General features: G+C 46.8%; 1 protein-coding gene across 1 annotated transcript in view; it reads left to right on the top strand.

Moving 5' to 3' along the window:
- Slit3 (slit guidance ligand 3) overlaps nt 1–13,353 on the top strand; it is a 659,658-nt gene that overhangs the window by 508,456 nt on the left and 137,849 nt on the right. Inside the window, exons 8-9 of the mRNA XM_004661033.3 lie at nt 2,686–2,849; nt 12,167–12,308. Coding sequence (XP_004661090.2) covers nt 2,686–2,849; nt 12,167–12,308 — 306 coding nt within the window. The remainder of the gene's footprint in view (nt 1–2,685; nt 2,850–12,166; nt 12,309–13,353) is intronic.

Genomic DNA, 13,353 nt, shown 5'->3' with positions numbered 1-13,353 from the left:
AGCAGTAGTTAGTATCTGGGATGTCATTGCTCCATTCAGTCTCCTAAGCATGATGTGAAAGAAACTGTGTGGCTGGACTCTTGTACCATTTCTGGCAAAGAAAATTCTTAGTGTAGGGAACTGAGGCTATCCCCTGCCCTGGGCTTTCTGGTAAGAGCCTTCTTGTGGCTTCCATATCCGTATCCGAGTCACTGCTTTTCTGGGGTCTGACCCAGGACTGTGGGCAGAGGGACAGAGTCATCTAGGGTAAGACAGAAAAGTAATGGAGGCAGGACGTGCCAGACTTGCAAAAAAGCCCAAACTAACAGGAACTTCAAAAGGGAAGCCTCCAACTTTTTGGTTAACCTAGAAAGTAAGCAGCCCAGGAAAGGCATGGCTTACCTTAACCTCATTCGTATTGTTCTGATGAACTCGTGCCCTCGATTGAAACCGGTGGGAACTTGTTCGAATTTATCTACATCAGAGACCCACACTCATCTCAGAGTGGTCCCTGCTGTCTCAACATCCACGCCTCACTACCAAATAGGGCAACTGCCTTTCCACTTAAAAGCCAAGCTAATTAAATGGCTGAGTCTCCTGGTACACACACACACACACAAAAAAAAAAAAAAAAAAAAACCCTCCCTCACCTTAGCCCACATTGCTCTACAGCTGCCCTGTGTACCTCCCTGGCCTTCAGGTGGCACAGAGTGGCCATCTGCCCGGACAGCCCTGAAACTTGGTGAGAGCTGACCAAGCAGGAATTCTCTTCTTCCTGCTTTTTAGGCAATGACAAGCAGTTGAAATGGGGTACCAACTTCTCTTTGCTCTTATCGTGGGCTTTAACAATATTTTTTTTAACTTGTTTGCAAGCAGAGAGAGAAAGAATGGGCACATCAGGGCCTCCTACCAGTGCATAGGAACCCCAGATACATGTGCCACTTTGTTCATTTGGCTTTATGTGCATACTGGGGAATCAACTTGGGTTGTTAGGCTCTGCAGGCAAAAACACCTTAACTGCTAAACCATCTCTCCATTCCTATGATCGTGTTTTTTGAGTAAACAGAAGTCTTGTCTCCCCTCCTAGAATCGAGATCCAGGCTGAGGGGGGAAGTAGTGCTTGCTTTAGTTCAGGAGTTCTGGGCTTTGAAACTAAAGAGGACACTATTTGGGAGCCCATATTATCACTGTGTCCTGGGTCAAGGACGTCTGAAAGTATATTTGACTTACTTTCAAATACAAAAACTCCATCTAACACCGATAATCATAAAAATATCTACACTTTTTTAAAATTTCTTTAGCAAAAAGCCTTTACATCTTATGTGGGATCAGGGTTCATTTCCTGTGCCTGAAATGATGAGATGTGGAGCAGCCAAGCTTTCGGTGGTCAGGGTCTGCTGGGCCTTACGCCTATCAGGTCCAGGAAGCCGTAGCCAGCACAAAGCCTGAGTTAGCTGCACTTGGCCAGGGCTTGGCAGTGTTGACACTGTGCTAAGTGAAATGTAGTCAAGAGCCCTTCAGCTCTCCCATTATAGCACAGGCTTGGCCTGAGCCACTCCTTCATGCTGCTACTCAGTATTAACAGGCTTGACACAAAGCACTTGACAGCCCCAAGATAACAGCTGGCTATGAGCGTGTCCAGGACTACCCATTTGAAATTTACATCTTCCGCCCAAGTCTTCTGTGGCCAAAACCCACTCAGCACCTCAAGTTCTCATGATCCCAGTAAAGAGTCCTTGTGGAAGAACCTTTAGAAAACCCCAGGCATCCTCAACTTGCCTCCCAGCTCATGGGAAGGAAATTCAAATCACTTAACTAGCCTAGACGGAATTCCCCTCAGAAGCAGAACAAGGAATTCCTCCGGGGGATCTTATTCACTCAAGGGCAAGAAATTGATTGGGGCCTACACAGCTCTGGCAGGAAGAGAGCCCGAGTCTAAGAAGTGGTTAGGGAGTCTTCCTAGAGGCCCCTAAATCAATCAGAATAGTAAAGGCACGAGGTGTAAATGAACTTGGCAAGGAGAGAGGGCATGCATCGTGGAGAGATTTCTGGGGGTTGCCAGAATCAGCTCTGACCACCCCCTTATTTAAACAGGAGATTAAAGGAAAGGCGCCCCTTCAAGAAAGTCCCTTATCTCTGTGCCCCCGCCGCCCACACACACAGCCAACATGTATAAGCGGCAGGGGCTCCGGCCTCCTGCGTTTCTTGCAGTGGGCTCATAAAGGGGACTTGAGAGGAAATGAAGAAAGAGAGCCAAAAAGTAAAGACAGCAGCAGATCTCAGCTGCCCAGCACCATAGGCAGGCACAAGGAATGCAGTGCGTGTTTCGAGACGCTGTAACTCCTGCAATGCACTGTGCAACTTGAAAGTGCCTTTGACTGGCGCGGGGATTATCACTACAGTCATGGCACTCTTCCTCCTCTGTACATTGAGGCTTGCTTGCCCAGGAATGGCTACTAAGAAATGGAAATTGGCTCAGAACCTCCAGGGCACCCGTTGGCTGCGGCCTCCATGAGAAGATAATTAGTGGCTAGGTAACCCCAAGGTCCCAGGCTCCTGCTTTTGGGAGCCCAGGGGGAAAATGCTGCCCGGGCCCAGGAGATTTATCACACCATAGAAAGCAGCTAGAGAAGTTTGGCCCACTCGAGTCCAGGACCGCCTCCTCCTTTGCCTGCATGATGGCATCTCCGTCTCTCCTCCTCCAAGGCGTCTCCACTCCAACCACCTGTACTGCGATTGCCACCTGGCCTGGCTCTCGGATTGGCTGCGGCAGCGACGGACAGTGGGCCAGTTCACCCTGTGCATGGCGCCTGTGCACCTGAGGGGTTTCAACGTGGCGGACGTGCAGAAGAAGGAGTACGTGTGCCCAGGTGAGCCTGCCCCGCATGCTTGCCCCTCCTAGACCACGGCTTACCTACCCACCTTCCCAGTCTTCCTTGACCCTGACCTTGAACACACCCTAGCCCAGAGCTCAGTGTGGAAGGAACCCCGTAGTCACGTAGTCACGTGGTTCACTCCTCTGGTGACGGAAAATGCTCAAGGGACTCACGAGTCACTTTCTGTGAAGCCCTGAAGTTCAGTGATATCAGGAGTCTCCCATTTGTTGAGCCGCCTGTCAGCAGGCAGCGGGTGGAACAGAGGTGTTTTTGGTATTTGCCACACACGTTCTGTCACATCTAGATAGTTGCAGAACCAGGGATAGAGGAGGATACCGGCTGGGGGGTGGGGTGGGTTCAACATACCTGGCTAGAATTCCTAGTTCTGTCCCTTGCTGGTGTGTGTGTGGCTTGAACAAGTTATGACTCATCTGCGATCTAAATAACAAGAGCACATAACCAAGCACGGGTGACAGGATTAAGTAAAATAGCGCGCAGAAAACACTTAGCATAATGCACAGCCCTTGGTAAGCGTGAACTAAGTGGAGTTTAATTATTATGGCTTAGTGGGCCCACAGAATGTGCTGAGCAAACATACGGGCTTGATCTGTGCATAATTGAAGTGCTATAGAGACCCACATTGCTGCCATAGCTTCCAAAACCACACGCGCAGACAGAGGACACAGATTTTTAAACTGTGTCCTAAGTTTTGCTTTCCTGTTTGTGTTGCCTTTTCAATGGCATTCTCTACTTCCGGCGGCAGAGAAGTAGAGATAGTCCCTTGGTTTTCTGGAAGGAGAGAGGAAGGAAAGGATGGAGGGAGGGAGGGATGAAGACAGGGAAGAATGGAAGAATGCAGAGAAAGAGAGCGTTTAGACAAAAACCGTTCACTTGAAGAGTTTCCCAACAAGGCAGGTAGGCTTTCAGGAAACTAGGCCTGTGGAATTAGAACCCGGTGACCCCTAAAGGCTGAGCCCAGGCAGTTGGTGTGTACACAGGGAACAGACCTTGCATTTCTCCTCTGTGTTGTTTGCTGTTTCCCACTTTTATCACAGAGGGCTTATTGAACCCAGAATATGTTCTTAGACCCCCAAGAGTACAGGCTGATCCTGCAAAGCTTCCAGTTTTTAAATTAAACTCACTGTCTCTACCTCTGTCTCACTGTTTCCCCCCCTCCTCCCTCTCTCTCTCTCTCTCTCTCTCTGCTTCTTCCCGTCACATTATTTCTTCATTACAGTATTTATTCCACAGAAACATTTTAAACATTTTAACGTGTCTCATAGCAGTGCCTCAGTAACTACCTATAGACGCCCACTTAGAAATCACTTCCCATCAAGCACATATAATAAAACCGTTTATCACACAGGCACCAAATTCAAATATAGTGACTGTAATTACAGTAATTATTAGGCAAAGGGTACAATATCAGCATAAGTGCCAGTGAAAGAAATAATTATAGAGTGCAGGAGTCATCCAAGAGCTAGTGAGAAAAACTAATTAGAGAGAATGTGAAAACACATCATTATAGGTGGGTGCCGAGTATAAATGTGGTCTATGAACATAAATGCCACTTTGTCATGAAAACTCCTTCCTTCCACAAGGATTGCAGGACATTGCTTATCCAACAAATCAGGATCCAAAGCCCAAGGGAAGGAGGCTGCCCCTCCTAAGCCCTGGAAATGCTCATGCTCTCACCCCCTTCCTTTGAAAAAGCCCACATGGAGCAGGCAGCCTTGTTGGTTATGAGGGAGCATCCTAACCACTCACCTGCTTAGGGCACGTATGATGGTCTTTGGAGCATCTTCCATGAAGCCAAGTACCTTTTGAGGATTTAGCCCAAAGACTCGGAACACCAGTACGCTAAGAATCACACCTCCTCACCTATAACACCAATTTGGGCAGTAACATATGCAGACACTTGTGTATTGAGGGTCCTTTAAGTGCTTTGCCAGGAGGTACTTATGGGATTAAAAACTTATTTTTAAAAATTAATTAATTAATTTGACAGAGAAAGAGGGAGAGGGAGAGAGAGAGAATGGGCATGTCAGGGACTCCAGCCACTGCAAACAAACTCCAGATGCATGCACCCCCTTGTGCAGCTGGCTAACATGGGTCCTGGGGAATCAAACCTGGGTCCTTCGGCTTTGCAGGCAAATGCATTAACTGCTAAGCCATCCCTCAAGCCCAAAACTTATTTTTTATTTTTTTTATTGACAACTTCTATAATTATAGACAATAACCCATGGTAATTCCCTCCCTCCCCCAACTTTCCCCTTTGAAACTCCACTCTCCATCATATCCCCTCCCCCTCTCAATCAGTCTCTGTCTTATTTTGATGTCATCATCTTTTCCTCCTATTATGATAGTCTTGTGTAGGTAGTGTCAGGCACTGTGAGGTCATGGATATCCAGGCCATTTTGTGTCTGGAGGAGCATGTTATAAGGAGTCCTACCCTTCTTTTAGCTCTTACATTCTTTCCACCACCTCTTCCGCAATGGACCCTGAGCCATGGGAGGTGCGATAGAGATATTTCAGTGTTGAGCACTCCTCTGTCACTTCTCAGCACATGGTGCCTTCTGAGTCATCCCAAGGTCACTGATATGGGCTACTTTTGAAAAGGTCAAAGTCAGTTACAAATGTCTAACGGAATTGGGCATGGAGGAATGAGCACCACCATAATTAATGAGGCAGGAGGAGCAAACTCCACAAAAATGCCACCTTCTCTGTAAGTAGTAAGTGTGGTTTTTAAGAGTATGATAGAAGGGTGTTGTATGGAATAAGGTTTCATATTGGGAGGGGCATGCATTTAAGACAACGGGGTCAGTCTTAGAGGCCCTGGAGAAGAAGGTCTCAGGGAAGGACTGTTATAGGTCCTGATCACCTCCCCGCCCCCAGCCCTGTACCACCATGGAGGATGCCAGCCTGCCCCTAACCAGAGCCCAACAAGATCTGAATGAGGCTGCCTTGTATGGACCTGACTGTACTCTGAAACCGCGAAAACACCAATGCGCCACATTCAAGTCGCTCCCCTAGCAGCTCTCCGGAGGGACCGTCCACCAAGAACTCCTAAATAAAAGACACTGTCCACCCAGGAGAATGGAGCACCAATTAAGCCATCCTCGCATGCAGTCCCATCTCCAGTGGTCCTTGACAAGGCAGCATGAGAAAAGCTCCCAGGGCCCTTAAATGGTATCGAACCCTTCACCAAACACATGACTCCAGAGATAGGAGAGAGAGCTTATCTCACTTGGCTGGAAGGGCCTTGGCTGCCCACATCCCTGATGTCTCCCTAGGAATTAAATCAGCTGTCCTGAGCCTGGCCCCTTCTCCTCCAGAGGCCCTGGAGATGGGTGACTTATCTCTCCTGCTAACCCAGAAATCTGCCAGCAGAGTACTTAGCAAAATTCATCTCCTGCCAACTACACCCTTGCAGTCAAAGACATTTCTTTTCTGTCTCTGGGCAGACAATTTAGGATTTTTTTTTTTTTTTTACCAGGGTAGAGCATACTTTTATTTTATGATTTTATTAGTGCGTCTTTTGTGTGATATAATCTGCCTTCCGGGCTTCCATTGGTAATAGCAGAGAGGGTTTCTCTGTTAGTATCTCATGTTACCTAAAGAAAGGGATCCACAAACCTGTCACTTGAGCCACCCCCGACCTTTATCAAAGTGCATGAAAATACACCAGAGAAAAAGTTCATGTTATGTGATTTGTACATTCTTTTTTTTTTCTTTCATCTTCATTGTGTCGAGTTTTTTTGTTTTTTGTTTTTTGTTTTTTTTGGGGGGGGGAGGCGGAGGTTCTAATTCTATGCTTTATTTTCCATATGTTCCTCTCCCTGGTACCTTAACCTCAGAGAGTTCCTACTTGTCGTATTTCATAATTTATGGTTATTAGTTAACTATGTGACCTCGTGAATCAATTATCTCTTTCCTTTGAATGTCATTGAGCCCATTGATTTGCTTATCCACTTCAGACCTATCTGCCTATGGCCTTGAATATGAAGTGTCTTTTCATAAGGGTATCAATCTTATCAACACATCCTTTTTTTTTTTTTTGTGCCCCTAGAACAATGCTTGATCCCAGAACCAAACATTTCCTCTTTTATTTTTAAAAATAAAATGCAATTATCTCCCTGTAAACAAAAAACTTTCCCCCTTTTTCTTTCCTTATTCTTCCTTTCTTTCCTTCCTTCTCTCCTTTACTAATTGGAGACTAGTAACCAAGTACAATAATTAAGGTAATCCATGGCTAGCCACCCATCTCCTTAGGAGGTTTTAATTAAAACACCATAATTGAACATTGCAGGAATGAGATTATTAGGTTTATTTAGCCATTTCCAAAATTATCATGCCTCTGGTATTTAAATCACATTCATTTATATTCTCATCATAATTGCTGGGGTTCCATTGTCACTGAAGTCTCTTGTTGGCTTTTGAAAGGCCAGAGGCCAGTTGGGAGGTTTAATTTGAATATGAAAATTAATTTATTTCCACATACTCACAAGGCCATTGGATATTTTTGCCCTGTGTCCTCTACTTCGGTGAGTTGGTGGTGGTGGTAGGTTTTGTTTTGCTATCAGAAGGAAACACAAGAGTATCTGGCTCTTGGCAGTGTGGTTTACACAGTTCTGTCTTGGCCCCTGAGCTCACTCCTCCTACCTCCAGAGATTTCAAGACTTTCAGTTTTATAGAATTAAGAGCAGCCTTTCAGGTGTCTTGAGGGCGGGGGCAGAAGAGACAGAAAGGAGAGGACTGGGCTAAAGGCTAGAACGTTGTTGTCTCACAGTCCTGGGATGATGGTGGTTTTGCCTCCCCTCTACGCCCCAGCGTCTCCCTCACTGTAACAGAATTGATAGCAGTGGAGCCTAAATCGCAGGTGTAATGAGGGTCCAGTGAGATAACGCGTACAAGGCGTTGAATGCAATGTCGTAATTATTCAGTAAGTGCTGGCTGCTATTATGAGACTTCGTTTTCGACACTACACACGTTGACATCTCTGTGGGTCCAAAATCAGTGATCGTTGTCCCAAAAACCTGTGGAGACAAACTTTGAGCTTTCAATGTGACCACCACTCCACTTTGCCAGTAAGCAGAGCTGTGAACGCCACAGCAACAGCTGCACAGTCAGACCAAGTAGGGTGAGCCGCGCCCTCTCTGCCCTGGCAGCAACCTTCTTTTTATAAAGTAAGATTTTCTATCTTTTTCCAAACTTGGATTTTTACAAATATTTTATTTTTCTTTATTTATTTGAGAGAGAGAGAGAGAAATAGGCAGGGAGAGAGAGAGAGAAAATGGGCACCCCAGGGCCTCCAGCTGCTGCAAACAAACTCCAGATGTGTGTGCCCCCTTGTGAACATATGTCTTCCGTCGGTCCTGCAGAATCAAACCAGGGTCCTTTGGTTTTACAGGCAAGCACCTTAACCACTAAGCCATTTCTCAAGCGCCCTGGCAGCGACCTTCTAAGAAAAGGTTTCACTGCGAACGCATCCCTGCCCTCCCTCTCACTACCCATGGGACCCCCTGGTCTTGATGACTGGTGTCAAGCAGGCAAGGACACAAGTGCCATTCACCCAAGCTCCACCCTGAGCTCTCTCATGATGCCAGGCCAAATCATATATGTGGGAATAACTTTCCTGCACTAAGCTATGGTAGAAAGAAATGAACTTTAGAGTGGAAGGCCCCATCTTAACACGGCCACTTCATTTCGTACCCAAAAGCTGAGCCTGACTACCACGGCCAGGGCACTCAGGACTCAGCATTTCTCTGAGGTCCTTCCAGAAAGAATGCCCATCTCCATAGCTTGGGGACATCTCACCTCTCTGTTCATTTCATTTCATTTGTGGGCTCATCCTCTTATTACCCAAGCTATAATTATTGGGCCCATTTTGGGTGCTAAGCCCTGTTTGGGGCAGTGAGAATATAATAGTAAGACCAAAGAGAAAAAAAGTCATTGCCATATAGAATTTACATTCGAGACTCTCTGTCTGTCCAAAGACAAGGGGAGGGCCTCCGCTAACACTTACAGATGCTTGGGCCTGGTCCGTTGAGCGCATCGATTAGGAGGAAATGCTTACAGAGGCAGGGAACCTGTCTTTCAACCATATTTGCAACCTAGAGTGTTTTGTTTAAACAAGGAGGTAATGTCCTCATTGGGAGGGTGAATGCCTGCCTGGGGAGCTGCAATCCCAGGGTGCTGACAGAGGCTATAATTATCGCAGTTTCTCTCTATGTGATTAAAGGTGTTGTTAGTGACCTGGTTAAGGATTCTTTTTCCAAAGCTTTTTTTTTTGTTCTTTGCCTTGACAACATGTCTTGAAGTGTAGCACACACACTGCCACCTGAATCAGAGCTGCCGAGGACGACCCAGCCAGTTCCCAGGAGACACCAGGCTGCAACCCTTATCTACTTTAGAATCGATTCATTTCAACAGAGAAGTCAGAGGGGCACCCTTGAAAAAAAGAGAGAGAGAGGGAGAGGGAGAGAGAGAGAGAGAGAGAAAGCACTTCATGTCAGAACTTACTATTGCCAACAGGAACCCTTGAATGTCATGTCTTTCGGCCCCCTTTGCTGACATGCTCAATGCAAGTAACATTTTGACAGATCAAAAGAAGAATCACTAATTCCTCTGCCCAAATGCATGGAGCTGCAGAGCTCATCTCCGCCCCCGCCCACCCCCCCCACCCCCCCAGAGCCTGCATTTCCATAACAGGAAGTTCTTGGCGCCAGGTTCTCTCTGGCCTGGTCAGGTGCACCAGCCCCTCGATGAAGAGGGCCAGGCCTGAGATAATGTCTGCAGTGGAGAATGCCATAGGCATCTCAAAAGCCTGACACCTGAGGCCAGATGTTCCCAGGTTCCCTCTGATGGATGTGAGCAATGGGAAAGGTCCCTCCATACTAGGCTGTATGCCTACAGAGGAGGGGGTGAGGAGAAGGGGTGAGGAGGAGATGCCGTTGCTAGCTACCCCTGAGCCTGTAGCACACGTTCATCCAGAGGTCAGAGGGCAGTTGTCCAGGAGTCTCAGTGAGCACTTCAGGAATCGTGCAATCCCGGCCCCTCACCGCTGAGACGGGAACAGAAAAGCTCAGAGGAGATGCTGAGACTTACAGATTTCCAAACAATTAGCAGCAGGCAAAGCCCCAGTGACAAGAACCACTAGTATTAGGAAGCATTCATCTTGCCATGCATTTTGCTAGGTGCTCCTCATGCACTGATTTCCTTTGCTTCCCAGCAAAACTGGGCTGTGAAATAGGAATTGCAACTTCCCCCTTTTTACAGATGGGGAAGACTGAGGCCTAGGGCAATGTGGATGAAGTAAGCGGGCTAAGGTTCCAACTGAGGCTGTGAGACTCCACAGCCCACACTCTCAGCCATGATACCCTCTCCCTTCTGATCTAAGGCCATCTGTTTTGTCACATGCTCACAAACGTAAAGGCTTATTTTCCTCATTTAGAATAAGCCCAGTATCTCTACTCTGCCTAGGAGCATGTCGAGTGACATTTTAGTGTCAGTCATCAGCTCTGACACTTTCCATGGTATTCATTAGGTCCCTTAACATGGCACCAGTGACAGTCAGGTTCCCCTTCCCAAGACAAGAATGTATGATAGGGCTGGAGAGATGGCTTAGCGGTTAAGCGCTTGCCCGTGAAGCCTAAGGACCCCGGTTCGAGGCTCGGTTCCCCAGGTCCCACGTTAGCCAGATGCACAAGGGGGCGCACGCGTCTGGAGTTCATTTGCAGAGGCTGGAAGCCCTGGCGCGCCCATTCTCTCTCTCTCCCTCTATCTGTCTTTCTCCCTGTGTCTGTCGCTCTCAAATAAATAAATTTAAAAAAAAATTTTTAAAAAAAAGAAGAAAAAAAGAATGTATGATAGAGCGTCTTGACTAAGACAGTGTCTTTAAATTCTTGCTTTGGGTTCATATATGAGGCATGGGTGTGGGGCAGTTAGAACTTCTGGTCCCTGGGCTGGCACTTAGTGGGAAGAGAACATTCTAAACTGAGCTGTTGGCACCAACCTGAGCTCCTATATAGAAAGGTCCGGCTTTGACTCAAGCCATAGGCACTGCCGAACGTGCAGCCTGGGACTCTCCACATAGAACTTCATTGTCCAGATGAGATTCAACCATGTATGTAGTGAGACTCACTCTGGAGTCAACTTCTCCACTGTGCAGAGGCCAACCTCACACTTATTTTTTTTTTTTCCCTGCAAGTGTTTTCCATCTTGCCTGTTTAATCACTTCTAACAGTATCCAAGCAATGAGGGGATCAACAGAGTTCATAGGAGTTTGGTTTCATCCATGGCCCCTCACTTAGAGGGAGATCTAGAAAGAGTGAGATGGCAGCCACTAGCTGCCTTCAGAGGCCATGGAGCTGAGGACTTGGGAGGCCACTGGACTGGGTTTCCCTGGTGAACCATAGCATGTGACAAGCAAGCTGTGTGTTTGTGATTCTTACTTTGTTTTGAGGAGGTAATCGAAGCATGGGAATGTTTGCAGTGTCTTTGAAACACTGAACTGTGTTTCTTGTGCTTAGGGATTTGATATGACCACAGAGGATTCCTCAGTGATTTTTGTGAATCCTGAATTAGTTCAGTGGTGACCGTGTCTATATCTGATGTTTGAGATGAACTCCTGGGGGGCACCATGCACTTGGATTTTATCCCTGCATTAAAGTGACACCCATTCTCGCCTCAAACAAAATGCTTAGCTAACTCCCAAATAGGTAGCAAAACTCATTTGTCTTTCATCCAGTGAGATAGGTTTGATTTGAATTTTCCCTGGACATAAAAGCCATTTAGTGGTGGCGTGGGTGTCACTGTTGATGAATGTATTGATACTTTGACAACATCTGTGCTCCAGATGGAGAAGTTCTGCCACCTTTCTCCCCTCCCACTTGGCTTTGACACCTCCCCGTGGCTGTAAGCCACTGGAGAAAGGATGGAAGGTATGTCTATCCTCAGCAAATAAAAGCCACGACTGCAGAGCACCATTCACATGTTGGGCACCCTGAGAAAGTGGTCCCAATGTATGACCTGCTGATTCCCTGTGTCATTGATTCTTGGGGCTCCTCTTTCTATGAATGACCAGCATGATGGGCTAACAAAGCAAGTGGAATGACCTAGAAATAATGAGGTCAAGATCAGAACCTCTTCTGTCTCTCCCAAAAGAGGAGAGATACCATTTGGTGAGAATTTGTCAGGTTTTCAAGTAAGACTGCATCCTTGGGAAGCTGGCCGGGGGAGGCGTGGAGGCTCAGTCACCAGGAAGCTCTTGGACACTGACGTGAGTTGACTATTGTGTTCTGGCTTCACAGGTCCGCACTCAGATGCTCCGTCTTGCAATGCCAACTCCCTCTCCTGCCCTTCTTCCTGCACTTGCAGCAATAATATCGTGGACTGCCGAGGAAAGGGCTTGACTGAGATCCCTGCCAACTTGCCAGAGGGCATTGTGGAAATGTAAGTGTCCATTTGCCACCCTCCCATCCCTGCCAAGCTCACCTATCCGGCACAGCCAGTCTTCCACTAAGCTACAAGCTATTAGTTGCATTGTTCAATCTAACTATTAAAAACACTCAAGAATCTCTTCTCTCATCTTCTGGGCTTCTCTGGGTAGGATAGTTCAGTGGTCAAGAGCATAGACTCAAGCAAGTGATAGCCTATGGGACAGATAAACCCACCACTGATGTTATAAATAAAGTTTTATCGGGATATATTCATCCCAATTTGTTTATGCTGCCTATGGCCATCCCCGCATGGCAGTATAGAGTAGTTATGACGTTGGGATGCATGGCTGACACAACCTAAAACGTGTTTTGCCTGGTCATCCCCAAGAACCTGCCAGCCCCTGCCATGTTTGTATCCTGGATCTTCTGCATACTGTCTGTTTGACATTAGGTAAAATAGTTGTCTCTTGGTTTTGTTTTATCGCCCGTAATAGTGGTATAATCACAGTATTACACTTCTGTGGGTCATGATGAAACCAAATGAAATACGGGATGTGCAGCGCATAACACAGTGCTTGCTAGAGGAGCCACTGACTAGGAAACGGGGATGGTGGAGGAGCAAAGTCCAGACCTGATGGGCTGATGTCATGGGCCTGTATCACCTCGTGACAGATTTTGTCCTGTAGATCAGACCTTCAGGTAGAGACAAAGCTGTGCATGACTGTGTGTGTGTGCATTTGTGTGTGCATGCACACGTCAGACATTTCAGTAAAATGTGTCCGTGTAGCGCAGCCTTGCCCTTTCTTTCCTCACCACTAGTGAATGGCCGGCGTCTCCTGTGCAATGAGTAGCGTGTCAGTTAACATTGACCTCAAGATCACTCTTGAAATAGCCACCGTTGCTTTCATTTTCTATCTTCACCCTTAGCTGGCTTCATTGAAAAGCCTTATTTTATGCAGCCATTCTACAGGGAACAGCATTAGAGTTTAAAAAAATAATCCCTCTACATAAAAGATATAGATTTCCCTTGCTTCTCGGCCACACTGTCACCTCCTCCT

The sequence above is a fragment of the Jaculus jaculus genome, chromosome 6 (assembly GCF_020740685.1).
Source record: "Jaculus jaculus isolate mJacJac1 chromosome 6, mJacJac1.mat.Y.cur, whole genome shotgun sequence".
Lineage (NCBI taxonomy): Eukaryota > Metazoa > Chordata > Mammalia > Rodentia > Dipodidae > Jaculus > Jaculus jaculus.
The sequence above is the reverse complement of the archived record's forward strand: the minus strand, read 5'-3'. Positions and strand labels throughout refer to the sequence as shown.